At 42.0% G+C, this 14,124-nt stretch overlaps 1 protein-coding gene across 3 annotated transcripts; it reads left to right on the forward strand.

Annotated features, from left to right (window-relative positions):
* The first annotated feature begins 174 nt into the window (after positions 1-174).
* Positions 175-13,886, forward strand: LOC125306589 (trypsin-like). 3 transcript variants are annotated; one of them, XM_048262047.1, is made up of 6 exons: positions 175-670; positions 9,091-11,732; positions 12,173-12,332; positions 12,690-12,949; positions 13,371-13,507; positions 13,642-13,886. In XM_048262047.1, exons 2-6 carry the CDS (start codon positions 11,615-11,617, stop codon positions 13,789-13,791), a joined length of 825 nt encoding a protein of 274 aa, XP_048118004.1. In that variant the 5' UTR covers positions 175-670; positions 9,091-11,614; the 3' UTR covers positions 13,792-13,886. The 3 variants fall into 3 exon arrangements, 2 of the variants coding, with proteins under 2 accessions (XP_048118004.1, XP_048118003.1); XR_007195575.1 differs by lacking the exons at positions 12,690-12,949; positions 13,371-13,507; positions 13,642-13,886 and having other exon boundaries at positions 12,173-12,270; XM_048262046.1 differs by lacking the exons at positions 9,091-11,732; positions 12,173-12,332; positions 12,690-12,949; positions 13,371-13,507; positions 13,642-13,886 and adding an exon at positions 2,349-8,769.
* Positions 13,887-14,124: the final 238 nt, after the last annotated feature.

A 14,124-nucleotide genomic window follows, 5' to 3' on the forward strand; every position in this document is an offset into this window, starting at 1 on the left:
TTTTATATGGGAAAGAGAAATGCTGTTTCTCTTTGAAGTGGGACCAGATTCTTTGTGTTCCTACCATTGTGCCATTTCACAATAATAAAAACATAATACAATTGTAGTCGCGCCATTTCAAGCCATTTTAAGACTAAGTTAGGGAAGTTGTTGGACGTAATTTCCTGGGGCCGCCGAAGTGTTTCCGCACTGTTGTGTGTTCATAGCATAGCATAGCATAGCCTAGCATAGCATAGCCGTTCTCTGCTCTCTGTTTTCTGCACCCACCCCTGTGGTTGTGTTGCAGGGAAGCGCGAGGGGCCCCTGGAGTGGAATAGAGTCATCATGGCTGCTGTTTATTCCGAAAAAGGTGGCACATTGCAAGGAAATGTTGTTGTACTTTCAAAAGAAAACGAAGAGGGTACCTGTAATGCTGGAGTACCTAGCGACCCCAACCAAATTAAAGCAGATGATCTAGGTGCATTCGTAGACTCAAAGCTTAGTGGCCCAGCTACATCTAAGAACCACGCCGAGATGGATGGGATGAACGCCATGCCATCCATTATAATAAAAGAAGAGCGGATTGAGGATGAAGAATATATGCAGATAAACTTAAGTGATGTCGGTGTAGAGTCGGAGGAGACCGCTGCTGATAATGGGAATGAGTCCACCCAAGAAGAAAATGTTGATGGTGAGTAAACATGTTAGCAAATGCATGTCCCGACTTTTAGCTAATTAGCTTTCGTGTAACGTTAAAGCTGGCTGGCTAGTGACAACTGATGTTTGTCGGCCCCATATGTAATGTTGGCTATATGTCTAACAGTTGCATTGAACCAAGGTGATATTGCGAAACATTAGTAAAGCATGTGCAAGGGAAATAAGGTTATTGTTATTAGCAGGCGTGGTTGGAAATGGTTGTCTCCTATAATAACGAACCGCTTTCTTTTAGTAAATGAACCATACCAAACTGTTAACGTGTGCTATCAACAAACTGTCTTCTCGACTTTAACTGTGACTAGTAGATAATTAACGTTAGCCATGCATTCTTCTCAATAAGTCATTTGATAGCATTAAGCTTTTATTGGGATGCATAACTACCAATAATGGCTAAAATGTGTTAAAAAATAGTCTTGTAGGAAAGAAACATTAATTGAGCTCGGTTAGCAACCGTCCACGGCTAACATCTGTTTAGCTAGTCTGCTAGCTTGCTACTTAGCTAGCTGAGAAACATCACTAACTTACAAAGTTTTGCTCTAAATGCAACATTTCTGAAGACCTAACAGGTCTTTTCAACTCTTGACTTGACTGGTTTTGAGTTGTCATTTGCTTCTGGTTTTAATCGCGCCCGTGCTTGGACTTGCAAGAGTTAGCTTATCTGTAACAACAGTCTACAGTCGGTTGGTTGTGAAGCCAGTAGCGTAACAAAACAGTGCTTCCAGTAGCCTATCAGCCTCCATTTGCAGTGTGCACCACGGACTAGGGAGTAGACAGACTTGTAATAATAATACTGTAGTGACTTCAAGTTGCGCCTATTCAAAATACCAAAATAATAATAATTATAATAGGTGGCATCAGTGTAAAGAAACGAAATGATACATTAGCAGATGATAAGGTTTTGCAGAGATGCATGCACCTGATGTTCATTCAATAATTCCCTGCAAAATGATACAATATCAGGCTACATTTTCAATTTAATTTATTTCTCTTCTTATTAAATTGTGATTTTAAGGTTTACATTTCTATATATGTTTTGTTTTAAGCATGAACTTTATGAATTGCCCATGTGAATTTGTAGTTATGTCATTCATCATTTAATATAGCCCTTGCTGTATTTTTGGCCCTCCCAAATTTGGAAAGCTGACCAAACCCAGTGCTGTGTCTATGGATCATTTCTGTCCATACATATTCTTTATCTTGCCACAATAGATAAATGCACTGGAAAGCTAATGCATACTGAAAAGTGATTGCTAAACTGTGAGGGCTATTGTTGTTTTATTTCAAGGACATTGGTTTCATTATCAGTACTTTCTGTGTAACAGTCTTTTTGTTGCCTCAGTAATGCAATGAATGTTAACAAATCACATGTGAAGGTGTTGTTTTCAGCTCAGAATGTTTTTGTTTCTTTGATACAATAACTTCTCTGTCATGTGCAAACCAATTTGTGTGCAAATAATTTAATAAACATCTGTGTTTTTAAGACAGTGGCGTTTTCTTTATTATTATTTAAAACGAAAGGAGGGAAATATATTGATGAAACAAGGTAATCCATTTTTTAGCCTTATGCTGCTATACTTTTTTTTTTATCCTTTTCTCTTTTCTCTGGCAACAGGAGTCGCCCTGACCTCCTATTTTTCCCTTTCTATTTCTAGGGGAGTGGCAACTCCGCTGTGTGGATTGTGGCGAGACCTTCGGGGACAAAGAGATCTACCTGGAGCACCGTCGCGCGCACACCCACGACGGTCCTATTGTGTGCCTGGACAGTGACTCTCAGTTCGACGACCTTCTTGTCTCTCAGGATGGCGGGCGGCGGACTCTGTGCTGTGCTCTTTGCGGGCGCAAATTTTCAAGTTCACGTGGCTTTTTCAGTCATCAACTGAAGCATCGTAATCAGTCACTGAGGCACGGTCACGAGAACAGTTATGGGCAACCTGGTGCAAAGCAGCGTTTTTATGAGTGTCAAGACTGTGGTAAGACATATTATACCATTGGCCAGTATCTCAACCATCAACGGTCCCACAAACAGGCCTCAAAGTCTGTGTTTCATCAGTTAGCAGACCTCAAAAAGAAGTCGTTCCAGTGCCCTACTTGTGGCCGTTCATACTCTCGTGCTTCAGCTCTCGATGCCCATCGCCGCTGCCATGAGGTGAAACTGATCAAACCTCGACCTGGTGCTGCAGGAAAGGCACCAGTGGCACAGGAACCTGCAAATGAAAATGAAGGTTCCGACCAAGCCACTGAGACAGTAGATGAAAGCCAAAAGGCGACAGATGAAAGGCAAAAAACACCCACACCATATGCTTGTCAATGTGGCCGATCTTTTCGCACATTGTGTGGCTTAAGCACACATCAACGCTTTAGCTCTGTATGTAACCCCACTGTTGTCAAAGTAATCAAGCAGGAAAGTAAGCTGCCGTTCAAGTGCTCACAGTGTGAGAAGCAGTTTGTGAGCCCAGTGGCACTGGCATGCCATGAACGTTGGCACAGAAGGCGCGACATGATTCGCAGTAGTGGCGTCTCCCTCAAGTGTGAGGAGTGTGGCAAGTCTTTTACCTCACTCACCTTTTTCCACAAGCATCAAAGATTGGCTCACAGTGAGGAGGCACCTGCAAAGTCTTTCCTTCATCAAGTGTGTCAGCTGCAGAAAAAAGCGTTTGAATGTCAGGATTGTGGACGGCGGTTCTCCAGAGCCTCAGCTCTCCAGTCTCACCAGCTTTGCCATACAGATGTCTACAGCGACATTTTAGAAACTCCAGCTCAAACATCCAACGTGACCCCTCCATCACCTCAAAAGCTGTACTTGTCCAACAAAGAGCAAGCTGCGAACTTTGCTATTGGGGCAATGGCTTATTCACAAGATGTTAGTGCAGATGTTACCGCTGAACTCAACAGCAGTGAGACAGATTACATGGAAGAGGGAAATGAGACGGCAGACTTGAATGTAGAGGTTGTTAGTGTAACTGCATCAGACGGCTCATTGTTTGGAAGTGAGGACGAGCTAGAACAGGACCAGAATCCTGACCTGGAATTGGTGTGTGAATCTGATGCTGATGAAAGAGAGGAGTTGCCTCCTCTTACAACACAGAATGATGCACCTACATCAACACAGCATTATAACCCACCCACGTCACCACAGCAATACAAACCTGAGGCTAATGTGAAAATTGTGAAGGTGAACTTTGCTCCTGTTAATGACCAAAATATAAAGGGGAAAGGCTTGTACAGAAGTGAACCTCAACAGATTGTGAATTTTGAGTGTCCAGAGTGTGGCAGACAGTTTGAAAGTGCCGGTGGCCTACGTTGTCATAGACTGTGGCACAGAGGAGGGATGGGTAAAAAAGCATGCGTTAAGAGGAAGATTTCTGCCACCAGTTCTGTAGTGAAACGCCACTTTGTCTGTGATATCTGTGGCCATAAAAGTTACTCAATGCCTGCACATAATGCCCACTTGGGGAAACACGAAGAGAGAACCCCTTACAAATCAATCTCGTACCAGCTTGCGGAGCTTAAAAAGAACAGCTTTAAATGTGATGAATGTGGAATGCGCTTTTCTCGACTCTCTGCCCTGCATTCCCATCAGCAGCATCATAACAGTGAAAAGAAACCGTTTGCATGCCAGAACTGTGACAAGAGCTATTCTAATGCCAGTGGTCTGTACAACCATAGAAAGACATGTTACCCTGGAAAAATTGTTAAGGCCAAGCCAGCACCTGAGGTGAAAAAAGAGGCTTTTAACCCAAAGAAAACTCTACTCGGCCCAAAGGTTCACCAGTGTAAGCGATGCGGGAAGAGCTTTTGGTCCTTTGGAGCCTTGTCTCATCACAAGCAGTACCATCCACAGTGTGCAACTGTGAAATCTGACCCCAATAACCCTGTTAATGGCCGTCCCCGTCGTGTCTCCTGCCCTATTTGTGGGCACAAGTTTCGGAAAAGGGGTAGTCTGGCTTGGCATATGCAGCGACATAAACAGAAGACGACGGAGGTGCATACCTGCGGAGAATGTGGCAAGTCTTATCGCTTACTCACCTGTTTCCTGAAACACCAGCTTGTGCATGGGGACGCCCAAACTAATCCTCCACCAATCAAGTCCTTTGATTTTCAGGTAGAGCAAGTAAAAAAGAATTCATACAGCTGCACACATTGTGGGAAACTCTTCTCCCGTGCAATGGCTCTCCAGTTCCACATGAGAAGTCATGGGTACGAGGCTGGCTTTTCTTTATCAAAATCTGAAGCTAGAGAAGAGCTGCAGTGCCCAACCTGTCCCAATAAATTTCAAAATGAAGCGAAGTTACAAAAACATAAAAAGAAATGTGGACAAACTAAAGAGAACAAGGCGGATCAAGTGCCGACCACAGAGGGTGCAGAGAAATCAGAGTCTAATATGCCCAATAATTTACAGAATGCATCTAAATCTGATACTGTTCCCCAGATTTCCTCAGAACCAAAAACAGTTGATCTGAAATATAAATGTGCTGTCTGCGGGAGAAGCTTTGCTGTTGTAGGAGCACTTAATTTTCATAAAAGAATCCATCTTAAGAGTCACACTCATCTGGTCAAATCAAAAATTTCCAGACTTAGTCGAGGGGCAAACTTGACCACAGAACAGAAATCTGGCAAATATCCATTTACTTGCACTGACTGTGGTAGACATTTTACAAATAATTCCGCTTTAGGGACTCACAGGCGATGGCACACTGATAAAAAATTTGCTGGATTTTTGTCGAAAGAGGAGGAAACTTCAGTTAAAAAATCTGTTGACAATGGGCCGTTTCTTTGTAATCTCTGTGGCAAGGGATTCTTCTATTTGTGTGTTCTACGACGGCATCAAAAACACCACCCCCCGCTCGAAGAAAAGCCATTTGGAAAGTCCCAAACAGCAGATCTGCTCCCTGAGTCAAATGCTACGCCCTCAGCAAGCTCTTTATCTTGTCCAGAATGTGACATGACCTTTTTTAGTGGCACACAGTTGGCAATGCATTTTGAGAATCACCATGCCAACTCAACAGTGCCCATTTCTGAAAAATCATCCCTCCATGTCCCTTCCCTTAAAGACCCATCAGTTCAATCTCAAACGCCAACCAATGCAAACCCATCAAACACCCCCCCATCAAAAAAGAACAACTTGAAACTGAAAGTTCATCAGTGTCCCCACTGCCCAAAGAATTTCCCTAAAATCAGAGGACTGCGAGCACACAAATGGCAGGCGCACAGGAAACCAGTTGAGCCTGTTGCGCCCGCCGTGCCATTGGTGCCCCTGAAACCCTTCCCTTGCCCTGATTGTGAAAAACGGTACAGTTCTCAGGGAGCCCTTTACAATCACCGAAAGACATGCAAATCAGTGAAGGTTGAGCCCCGCAAAGCAGTGAAGGCTGAACCTCGCAAAACAGTAAAGATTGAACCCCGCAAAGCAGTAAAGATTGAACCCCGCAAAGCAGTAAAGGTTGAGCCTCGCAAAGCTGTAAAGGTTGAGCCCCCCAAACCCCTAGTCACAAAAGTAAAAGTGGAAGAAACTGCCGTTCCACGCAGACCTGTGGAGCTGGTTAGCAAGTGCTTCTTCAAGTGCCACAAGTGCGGAAAAGCTTTCCCTAGTGAGGAGCAGTTGAAGGCTCATAAGGACGTAGCAAAGACACGGCCTTTCTGCTGTGCCCTCTGTTGCCGGGGCTACTGGACAGAGGCCCAGCTGCAGCAGCACCTCTCCTGGCACGACGAGGTCCGTAAACGGCTGCCCACTGAACTAAGATACAGGCTCAGTACCTCAGTCTCACCTGGGCTCAAGCCCAAACCTCAACCCCCACTTCCCAGCCCAGAGAAAAAGAACTCTCCGTCTCAAATTAAGCCGTCTGCAGCTAAACCTGTTGCACCTCCTCCCCCTCAAAAGGGCCACAAGTGTCAGCACTGTGGCAAGTCTTTCCTGTCTCCCATGGCCTTGCAGCAGCACCAGGCTCAGCATACTAAGTCTTTCCAAGACCAGCATAATAAGACTAACCAAGATCAGCCCACTTACCATTGCACCCTGTGCCCCCTTACCTTCACTGAGATCCGGGATCTCATTGATCACCACCAGGAATGCATGGGTGAAAAAGAACAGAAAGATTCTGGTTCTGAACCGCCCGTTAGACACAGTGACAGCTTAACATGCATCGAGTGTGGATTGTCTTTTGGTCAAGAGACTGAGTTGCATCAGCACTACATAGAACATGCACGTGGAGAATACTGATTTGAAGATATTAAAAGAATGTCTTTGGGTTAAAGAATGAATGTTTGTATGAAGACGCTATGATTTAGAGGATCTAATTTGATCTTCTGTCAAAAACAAGTTCTTTATTGAGACATGTAGTCTTTGTGAGTAAAATGTGACTTCAGGTTTTTACTATGGGAAGTCAATGTTTATTTCTCAGGCTAAATTTTTGCGCTGGACAAAAAGTACTTTGAGATCTATATTTCCTGTGTAGTGATCAGTTCTTTTATTACATATAACACTTTTGTCAAATAAGTTATTTTAGGTAATGGGGTGCTATATACTTTTTCCATATGGTCATAACTACCAAGTGCAACCATCACTTAAAACTATTCTTTAGTGCTAGACTTGCAACTGTGCCCCTCGTCCTGACCTTGTTTTGCATTACCCATGTAAATTTGATGTGTGTGTGTGTGTGTGTGTGTGTGTGTGTGTGTGTGTGTGTGGATATATGCTCTCTCTTTTCTACCCTTTTGTGATTAGGACTACTAACTTAATATACTTGACTCCCCATCAGGCTATTTTTATTCATTTTACATCCCTCTCCCCATATTATGAACACTACACATGCTCTACTGTTAGTCCAAAACTAGCTGGCTTGTAATGTTTCTTGTGTTTGATATTAATGATGTTCTGTTATTGTTGATTTAAATGAAACAATGTTTTTTTGTTTGTGTTGATTTCAAATCAGTCAAAAATTATAGAATAATTGTAGCAGCTAAATGAATCTGTTTTGTTTAAGTTAGTGAGGTTTAGGGTTGTTTCTTGTCTTACCTCATACAGATTTTCTGTACACTGGTGCCACCTAGTGGGGTAGCTTCATAAATCTATACCCTTTTAAAAGCTAGAATTCAAAGGGATATCTTTTGATGATACCCAATGGAGAAGAATGGCATCTCCATTACTCTGGATTTGAGGAAAGATTTCTAACACTTTTGTTTATTCTTTATCTTGCTTTCCCATAGATCGAGTTACTTATCTAATTAGTGATAAGTTACTGATTTTTATTATTACAGCATTAACTACAAACTAAGCATCAAAATGAACTAAAACCAATACAGGTTTGTTTCATGAAACTGATGGCAAGTGAATAAAACAATTCAAGACAAAATATGCATGTTTGTCCCTGTTGTGGGTTCAGTAAGTTGGTTTCTGCCAGTTCAGTGAGAAGAGAATCTTTGCACTGTGTGTTTCATTGGGACACCTTGTTTGAAATTCTCGGAGTTATCTGCTATGTTCCCCCACAAATATACTCTCATTTGAAATACTCATCAATGGGCTTTGACTGTACATTGTCAGGGATTGAAGGATTGTCCTATCTAGTGACTAGTTATATGGCATTTATTGCCCTTAATGTGCTTTGATGTTGATTAGTGAGACAGTGGTCATACAATTGTCATTTGTAAATAATTTCTAAAAAACACTTGAAATATATGCTTGTCATTAATTATTTCAGTCCTTGAAGCACAACTTGAGTACATATTTCTCTTGTTTATGGTACATATCTGTTGAACTATCCAGCATTAATACTTTGACTTAAAAGTCATCAAATATAAGGCCTTGGAGAAGTCTGATATTGGCTTTAGGTCTGCTCAGCTCATCCTTAAACAGTCTACACTTGCTTTTGAAGTTTTATCCCTGAAACCTGGGTAGATTTGCCACTCCAGACCAGAAGTACACATCATGTAATCTGAAGTTTAATGGGTTTAGAGACAAGTTTCATGCTTATAAATCTTACATGTAAAAATGCATTGGTTAGAGTGATCTCTACTAGGTTACTTCTTTGAACTATCCTGATTGTATGCAAAGCCTAAATAAAGCACTATTCAAAGATACTCATCGTTTGTTTCTCAATGTTTTTTTGTAATAAGATGTGTTGTTACAGTTGGCTTTATTAAAGTGCATGTTGCACATATGCGAAAGAGTATATTTAACCTGCATATGCTGGAGAAAGACATTTAGACATTCATAAACATTCAGAGGGTGCATTTGTGTCGAAGTAAGCCTAAGTATCACTAACCTTGAGCCAAGCTAATTTTTACTTTACACATAACTCGGGGAATTAGGTTACTTAATAATTCTGCTCATCTGTCAATGTTTTGTGTGTAGTAAAACTGTTTGGTTAACTGGCCTATAATGTTTCTCCCCTCCCGTAGTGAAGCTGCGTAGCATGAGGTGCCAGGACTGTGGGCAGCAGTTCACACGCTGGGAAGCCTTCAAGATCCACCTTCGCAAACACGTAGAAGAGGAGGCCACAGCAAGGAAGCGTCCCCTGCAGCCTCAGAACCAAAACGGCGGGAAAAGGAGGAGAGATGAAGACAGAATTGACGTTAAAGATGAGGATGAGGAAGTTGATGTTGTTGGTTTTGAAGATAAGGGGGAGGAGGAGGAGGAGGAGGAGGAGGAGGATTTTTTTGATAGTACTTGCCAGATCAAACCCTCTGAGATTGTGAAGGTTCGCCCTCGCGTTGCCATGCTGTCGCAGGAAGAGAAGCCAGTCTACGGAAGCAGCAATCAAGTCTATACCTGTAAGATCTGTGAAAAAGTGTATTACTACCTGGAGTCGTTCAGAAACCACCAGAAGACACACACCGAGGTGCAGAGAGAGATCCACCCCTGCCTACTCTGTGGGAAGCTCTTCAAACGTGCAAATGCTTTATTTTTGCACATGAGAGTGCACAAAACCCCTGTGGTGAGCGTGCGCAAAACTCCTGTGGTGGCAAGTAAACCCCCAGAACACCATTGTGACCAGTGCAAGAAGTCTTTCCAGTCTACTCAGTCCTGGCTAGAGCACAAGGAAATTCACAAGAAGAAGCAATTTTGGTGCCTCTCTTGTTCCGAGGGCTTCAAGGACGCTGAATCCCTGGATACGCATCTGCTTCACCATGACATGAAACGTCACCGGTGTAACATATGCTTCAAGTCCTTCAGAGTGGCCTCCGAGTTGCTCTACCATTGCAACACTCACACAGGATTCAAGCCGTACAACTGCAAATTCTGCTATAAGGATTTTCCCCAGCTGGACAGCCTGATGAAACACCATAAGACGCATCTAAGTGTGCACATGGAGGGTACCAATGAACAGCTGGACCAGGGGAAGAGCACTAACCATGAGGATAAAAAGGTTAGTATGATGGAAAAGCTTAAAAAGTTCATTGGCAACAAGGGTTCAAAGGAACAAGTCCAGACACCTGACAAGTTTTTGTGGCAGGCCCATCATGAGGCAGAAGCAATGCTAGGTTCTGGGTCAGAGGAGAGTGAAGAGGTTGTCTGTTACAATGGCAACAAGGAGGGTTCTGAATCGGATTCTTCAGTGAGCAATGATACAAGTGCAAAGTTCTTTGTAAATTCTAACTCATCAGAAGAAGAAGAGGAGGAACAGGGAGAGTCGATGGAGATAACAGGAAATGCCGTGGTGCAGAGAGGAGGTGGCCATTGTGAGGAAGATGAGGATGAGGATGATGTGGTATTCACAGGACAGGTATCTGCACCTCTGCAACAGGTAGAGGAATGGAGGTGCTTTGAATGTGGGACCTCTTTCTACCAAGAGGCAGAGCTTCACCTGCATTACATGAAACATGCCAGTGGTGAGCTGTGAGTTATGTAATACAGGGATTTGGGCTTGAGAGGTTGACTACTGTCCACCTCATCTAGTCGTCATTTACCGTCACTGTCACTTTTGAAAATTCAGGAACACATCAGAGTCCTCATTTATTTTGACTTACTCTTTTTCAAATGAATGTAGTATAGATGGCATGTAGCAACAGATATATGCAGTAAGTTGCTTGGAGCTTTTTGTCCATTTTGTCCAGTGCTTCAGAACAATATTGTCTGTATTGTAAATCCAAGACAGGACGGGACTCATTATCACCATATGTTCGATGGTGTATACTAGTCTTAATCTTGTTCATAATCATATGCAGCTGTGCTCTGACTTGTTGTTTTAGTGTGCCTATCTGTAGTGCCTTTTTACTAAATGGGATGACTGTAATTGATGTATCTAAAGACCTAAGATGTCTATATTTTTTCACAATTGCCTGTACAGTAAGACCTCAGTGAAAGGGCGGAATAGCATGTGTAGGTGACGCAAGACTTCAGCTGTTAAGATTCACCTGATATGAAGTGTGTTTCTACATACAGTTGCTTCTAGTTTAGGGCCTTTTATACTGTTGTCTCCAGCAGTGGCACTATTCTTAAAAGCCTTGATTAATATTTTCGTTATCTCTTTATTGTGACTTAGTCCTTTGCATTGACTAATTTTGATTTCTCCGATGTATGGATGTCTTTGTCTATGTCTGGTCACTGTTGATGTCTATGATTGTTATGACCATGATATATTCTAAGAGCAGTTTATTTTCTGTTTCCCCCCAGATTTATGTTAGTTGATTTGAGTAAAGTTGATTTATGCTCTCACCTTTTATAACACTAACTCCATGAAAAGAAATTCAATAAATGATTTGCATTTGATTAAATTGTTGTAACATTTTGTGGTCGCTCGGACTCCATGCACTTCTCTATGTGACTGCTGTTCGGAAAGCTAGTTAGAACCAGTGGCCACTGATAACATGGCTTGATAAGAAGAGTTTGAACAGGTGGCTCGGTGTACTGAACTAATCTATGGTATTTTTCCATTGGTCGTTTTAATTGATAATATTTTTCTGGTTGATTAATTGGTACAGAATGGGAACCGTACATATGGTGAAAGCCATTGATTTCACAGCCCCCCGAGTCACTCTCCAGTTACCAGTTTGTGTAGCAATGAAGACTGTCTTGTTTGCTTTGCTTGTACTGGCAGCGGGTAAGTTCATTCAATCATGGGGTATAGTGATTTAAGCTTAATAAATATATATATATATATATATATATATATATATATATATATATATATATATTGCTCAAAAGAATTAAGGGAGCACCTTAATCATACACTGGATCGGTACTCTGACACTGTTTGACACTGTTCTGACAAGTACAAGTGTTCCCTTAATTGTTTTGAGCAGTGTGTGTGTGTGTGTGTGTGTATGTATATATGTATGTATGTGTATATATATATATATATCAGCATACTCAAGAAGTGGTAACAACTATTGGTATTTTTGTATTTTTTTAATTTATCGTTTTAGGCTATATGAGTTATGATGATGTAATCTTAACATAATCTTTATTCACGCCATTGTAAGTCACTCTGGAGTAAAGTGTCTGCTAAAAACGTAAACATAAATTGCTATGCTGGAGCAGAATGCCGTGGTGATGGGGATAGGATCATTGGAGGGTATGAGTGTGCACCACACTCTCAGCCATGGCAGGTCTATCTGACTTACGATGATGGAAATCGTTGGTGTGGGGCCTCGATGATCAATGAGAGATGGGCTGTTTCTGCTGCACACTGCTATGTCTCGTGAGTATTCACTCCGTCTGTTGCTGTTGCTGTATGCACAGTTGAGTGCATAACCCATGACATTGATGAAGTTTTTTTTCCATCCATTTTTCATATGTCTAGGCTAACCTGCGATACCACTATGATAGTAACCCATATATTTGTGTACACATTGTATTTTATTTATTTTCCGTTTCCAAAAAGTCACTTCTGCAAGCATCAAATATTTGTCATTTCTCAAAGTTTACATGTATCATATCTTAGACGTACTGATGTGACTCTCCTATAGCCGATTTGTGAAACTACCCTGCAAATAAAAGGCTAATTCCTTCAGAGTGTATTCCAAGACTGTTCTAATCTACCTGGTGACTTTTTTAGTGCTCCTCGCCTGGCCCTTCACCTGGGAGAGCACCACCTGTTCAAAGAGGAGGGCACAGAGCAGCGTATCTGGGCAGAGAAGGTTATCCCCCACCCTGCCTACGATGACAATGGCTACGACAACGACTTCATGCTGATCAAGCTGAGCGAGCCAGCCGTCTTCAACCAGTACGTCCAGCCCATTCCACTGGCTACCAGCTGTGCCCAGCCAAGCGCCAAGTGTCTCGTGTCTGGCTGGGGCAATCAGATCAACACCGGAGGTGAGAAGAAGGAGGGTGATCACGTTCGGTGTGACTAGTTTGGACCCTTTCAAGAGAGTTCCATTATCAGCATCATAGTTGGCCCCACAAGACTTCCTTTTTAACATTCCATATGTTATCTTAATGCAGAGGAAGTAGATTGGGGCCCAAATAGAACGTTCAGGCATTGTTTTTGTTTTTATTGTTGAAAGGGTCTATAAAATTCTGCTTCCCTTTAGCCAAGTTTGGTTTGGATACTTGTAGAAAAATGAAAAATATAGGACCAGCCATACTGTTATGTATGCAACGTTAGGAGTGAGTTGCTGAATTTTATCCAGGGGAGCTGAATTTGAAAAATGACATGAACAACACAACTGAAGTAGTTTGTTTTATTCACTTGTATCATTTTTTATTGCTGATGTATTTGTTCTATATTCTTCAGTTAACTACGCGTCACTTCTGCAATGCCTGGACCTCCCGGTGCTCTCCCAGTCCCAGTGTGTGGATGCCTATGGCCACATGATCACTGATAACATGTTCTGTGCTGGTTTCCTGGAAGGAGGCAAAGACTCCTGTCAGGTGCACACATCTTTTCCTCCTCAAACAAATAAAATTAGAAAAAGTTTCAGCAACACACAAACATCAGGGCATTCTTTTTATAAGCCTATTTTAGGATTGTATGAGTATAATACCTTGAATATGCTCTCTTTCAGGGTGATTCTGGTGGCCCTCTGGTTTGTAACGGAGAGCTGTATGGAGTTGTGTCGTGGGGTTATGGCTGTGCTGAAGCTGGCGCTCCTGGGGTGTATGCTGCTGTGTGCCGCTATACTGACTGGGTTCAGGAAACCATTGCCAGCAACTGAAAAAAAAAATCAATCTACTTGCATATCTGACTCAAGGCCTGCCAAAAGCTTTTGGGTTTAAAAAAAAACATGTTTAATTAAACGTATCAAAGCAACATTGTGTGGTCATGTTACTTACTGCTGTTGCTAATTCAAGTTAAGTTAATTCATGTTAAAGTTGACCCACTGGGTCCATACATTTGTGGAAATGTTCAAATCCTACAGATAATTAGAACTGCAAACTTGTGTATGCTTCAAAGTTTTGTTTTTTCAATATGCATTAGGTCATCACATACATCAAAACAACCCCTTTCAATTTATATTTTTCATTGTCTTACACAAAAATATGGCCAT

Source organism: Alosa alosa, chromosome 13 (assembly GCF_017589495.1).
Source record: "Alosa alosa isolate M-15738 ecotype Scorff River chromosome 13, AALO_Geno_1.1, whole genome shotgun sequence".
Lineage (NCBI taxonomy): Eukaryota > Metazoa > Chordata > Actinopteri > Clupeiformes > Clupeidae > Alosa > Alosa alosa.

What these genes read in the sequence shown, in the direction of transcription:
- LOC125306589 (XM_048262046.1), top strand. Translation starts at nt 325, where the DNA reads ATGGCTGCTGTTTATTCCGAAAAAGGTGGCACATTGCAAGGAAATGTT. An exon ending in CCAAGAAGAAAATGTTGATG is followed by an intron (nt 671 to 2,348) that starts GTGAGTAAACAT and finishes TTCTATTTCTAG; the next exon opens with GGGAGTGGCAACTCCGCTGT.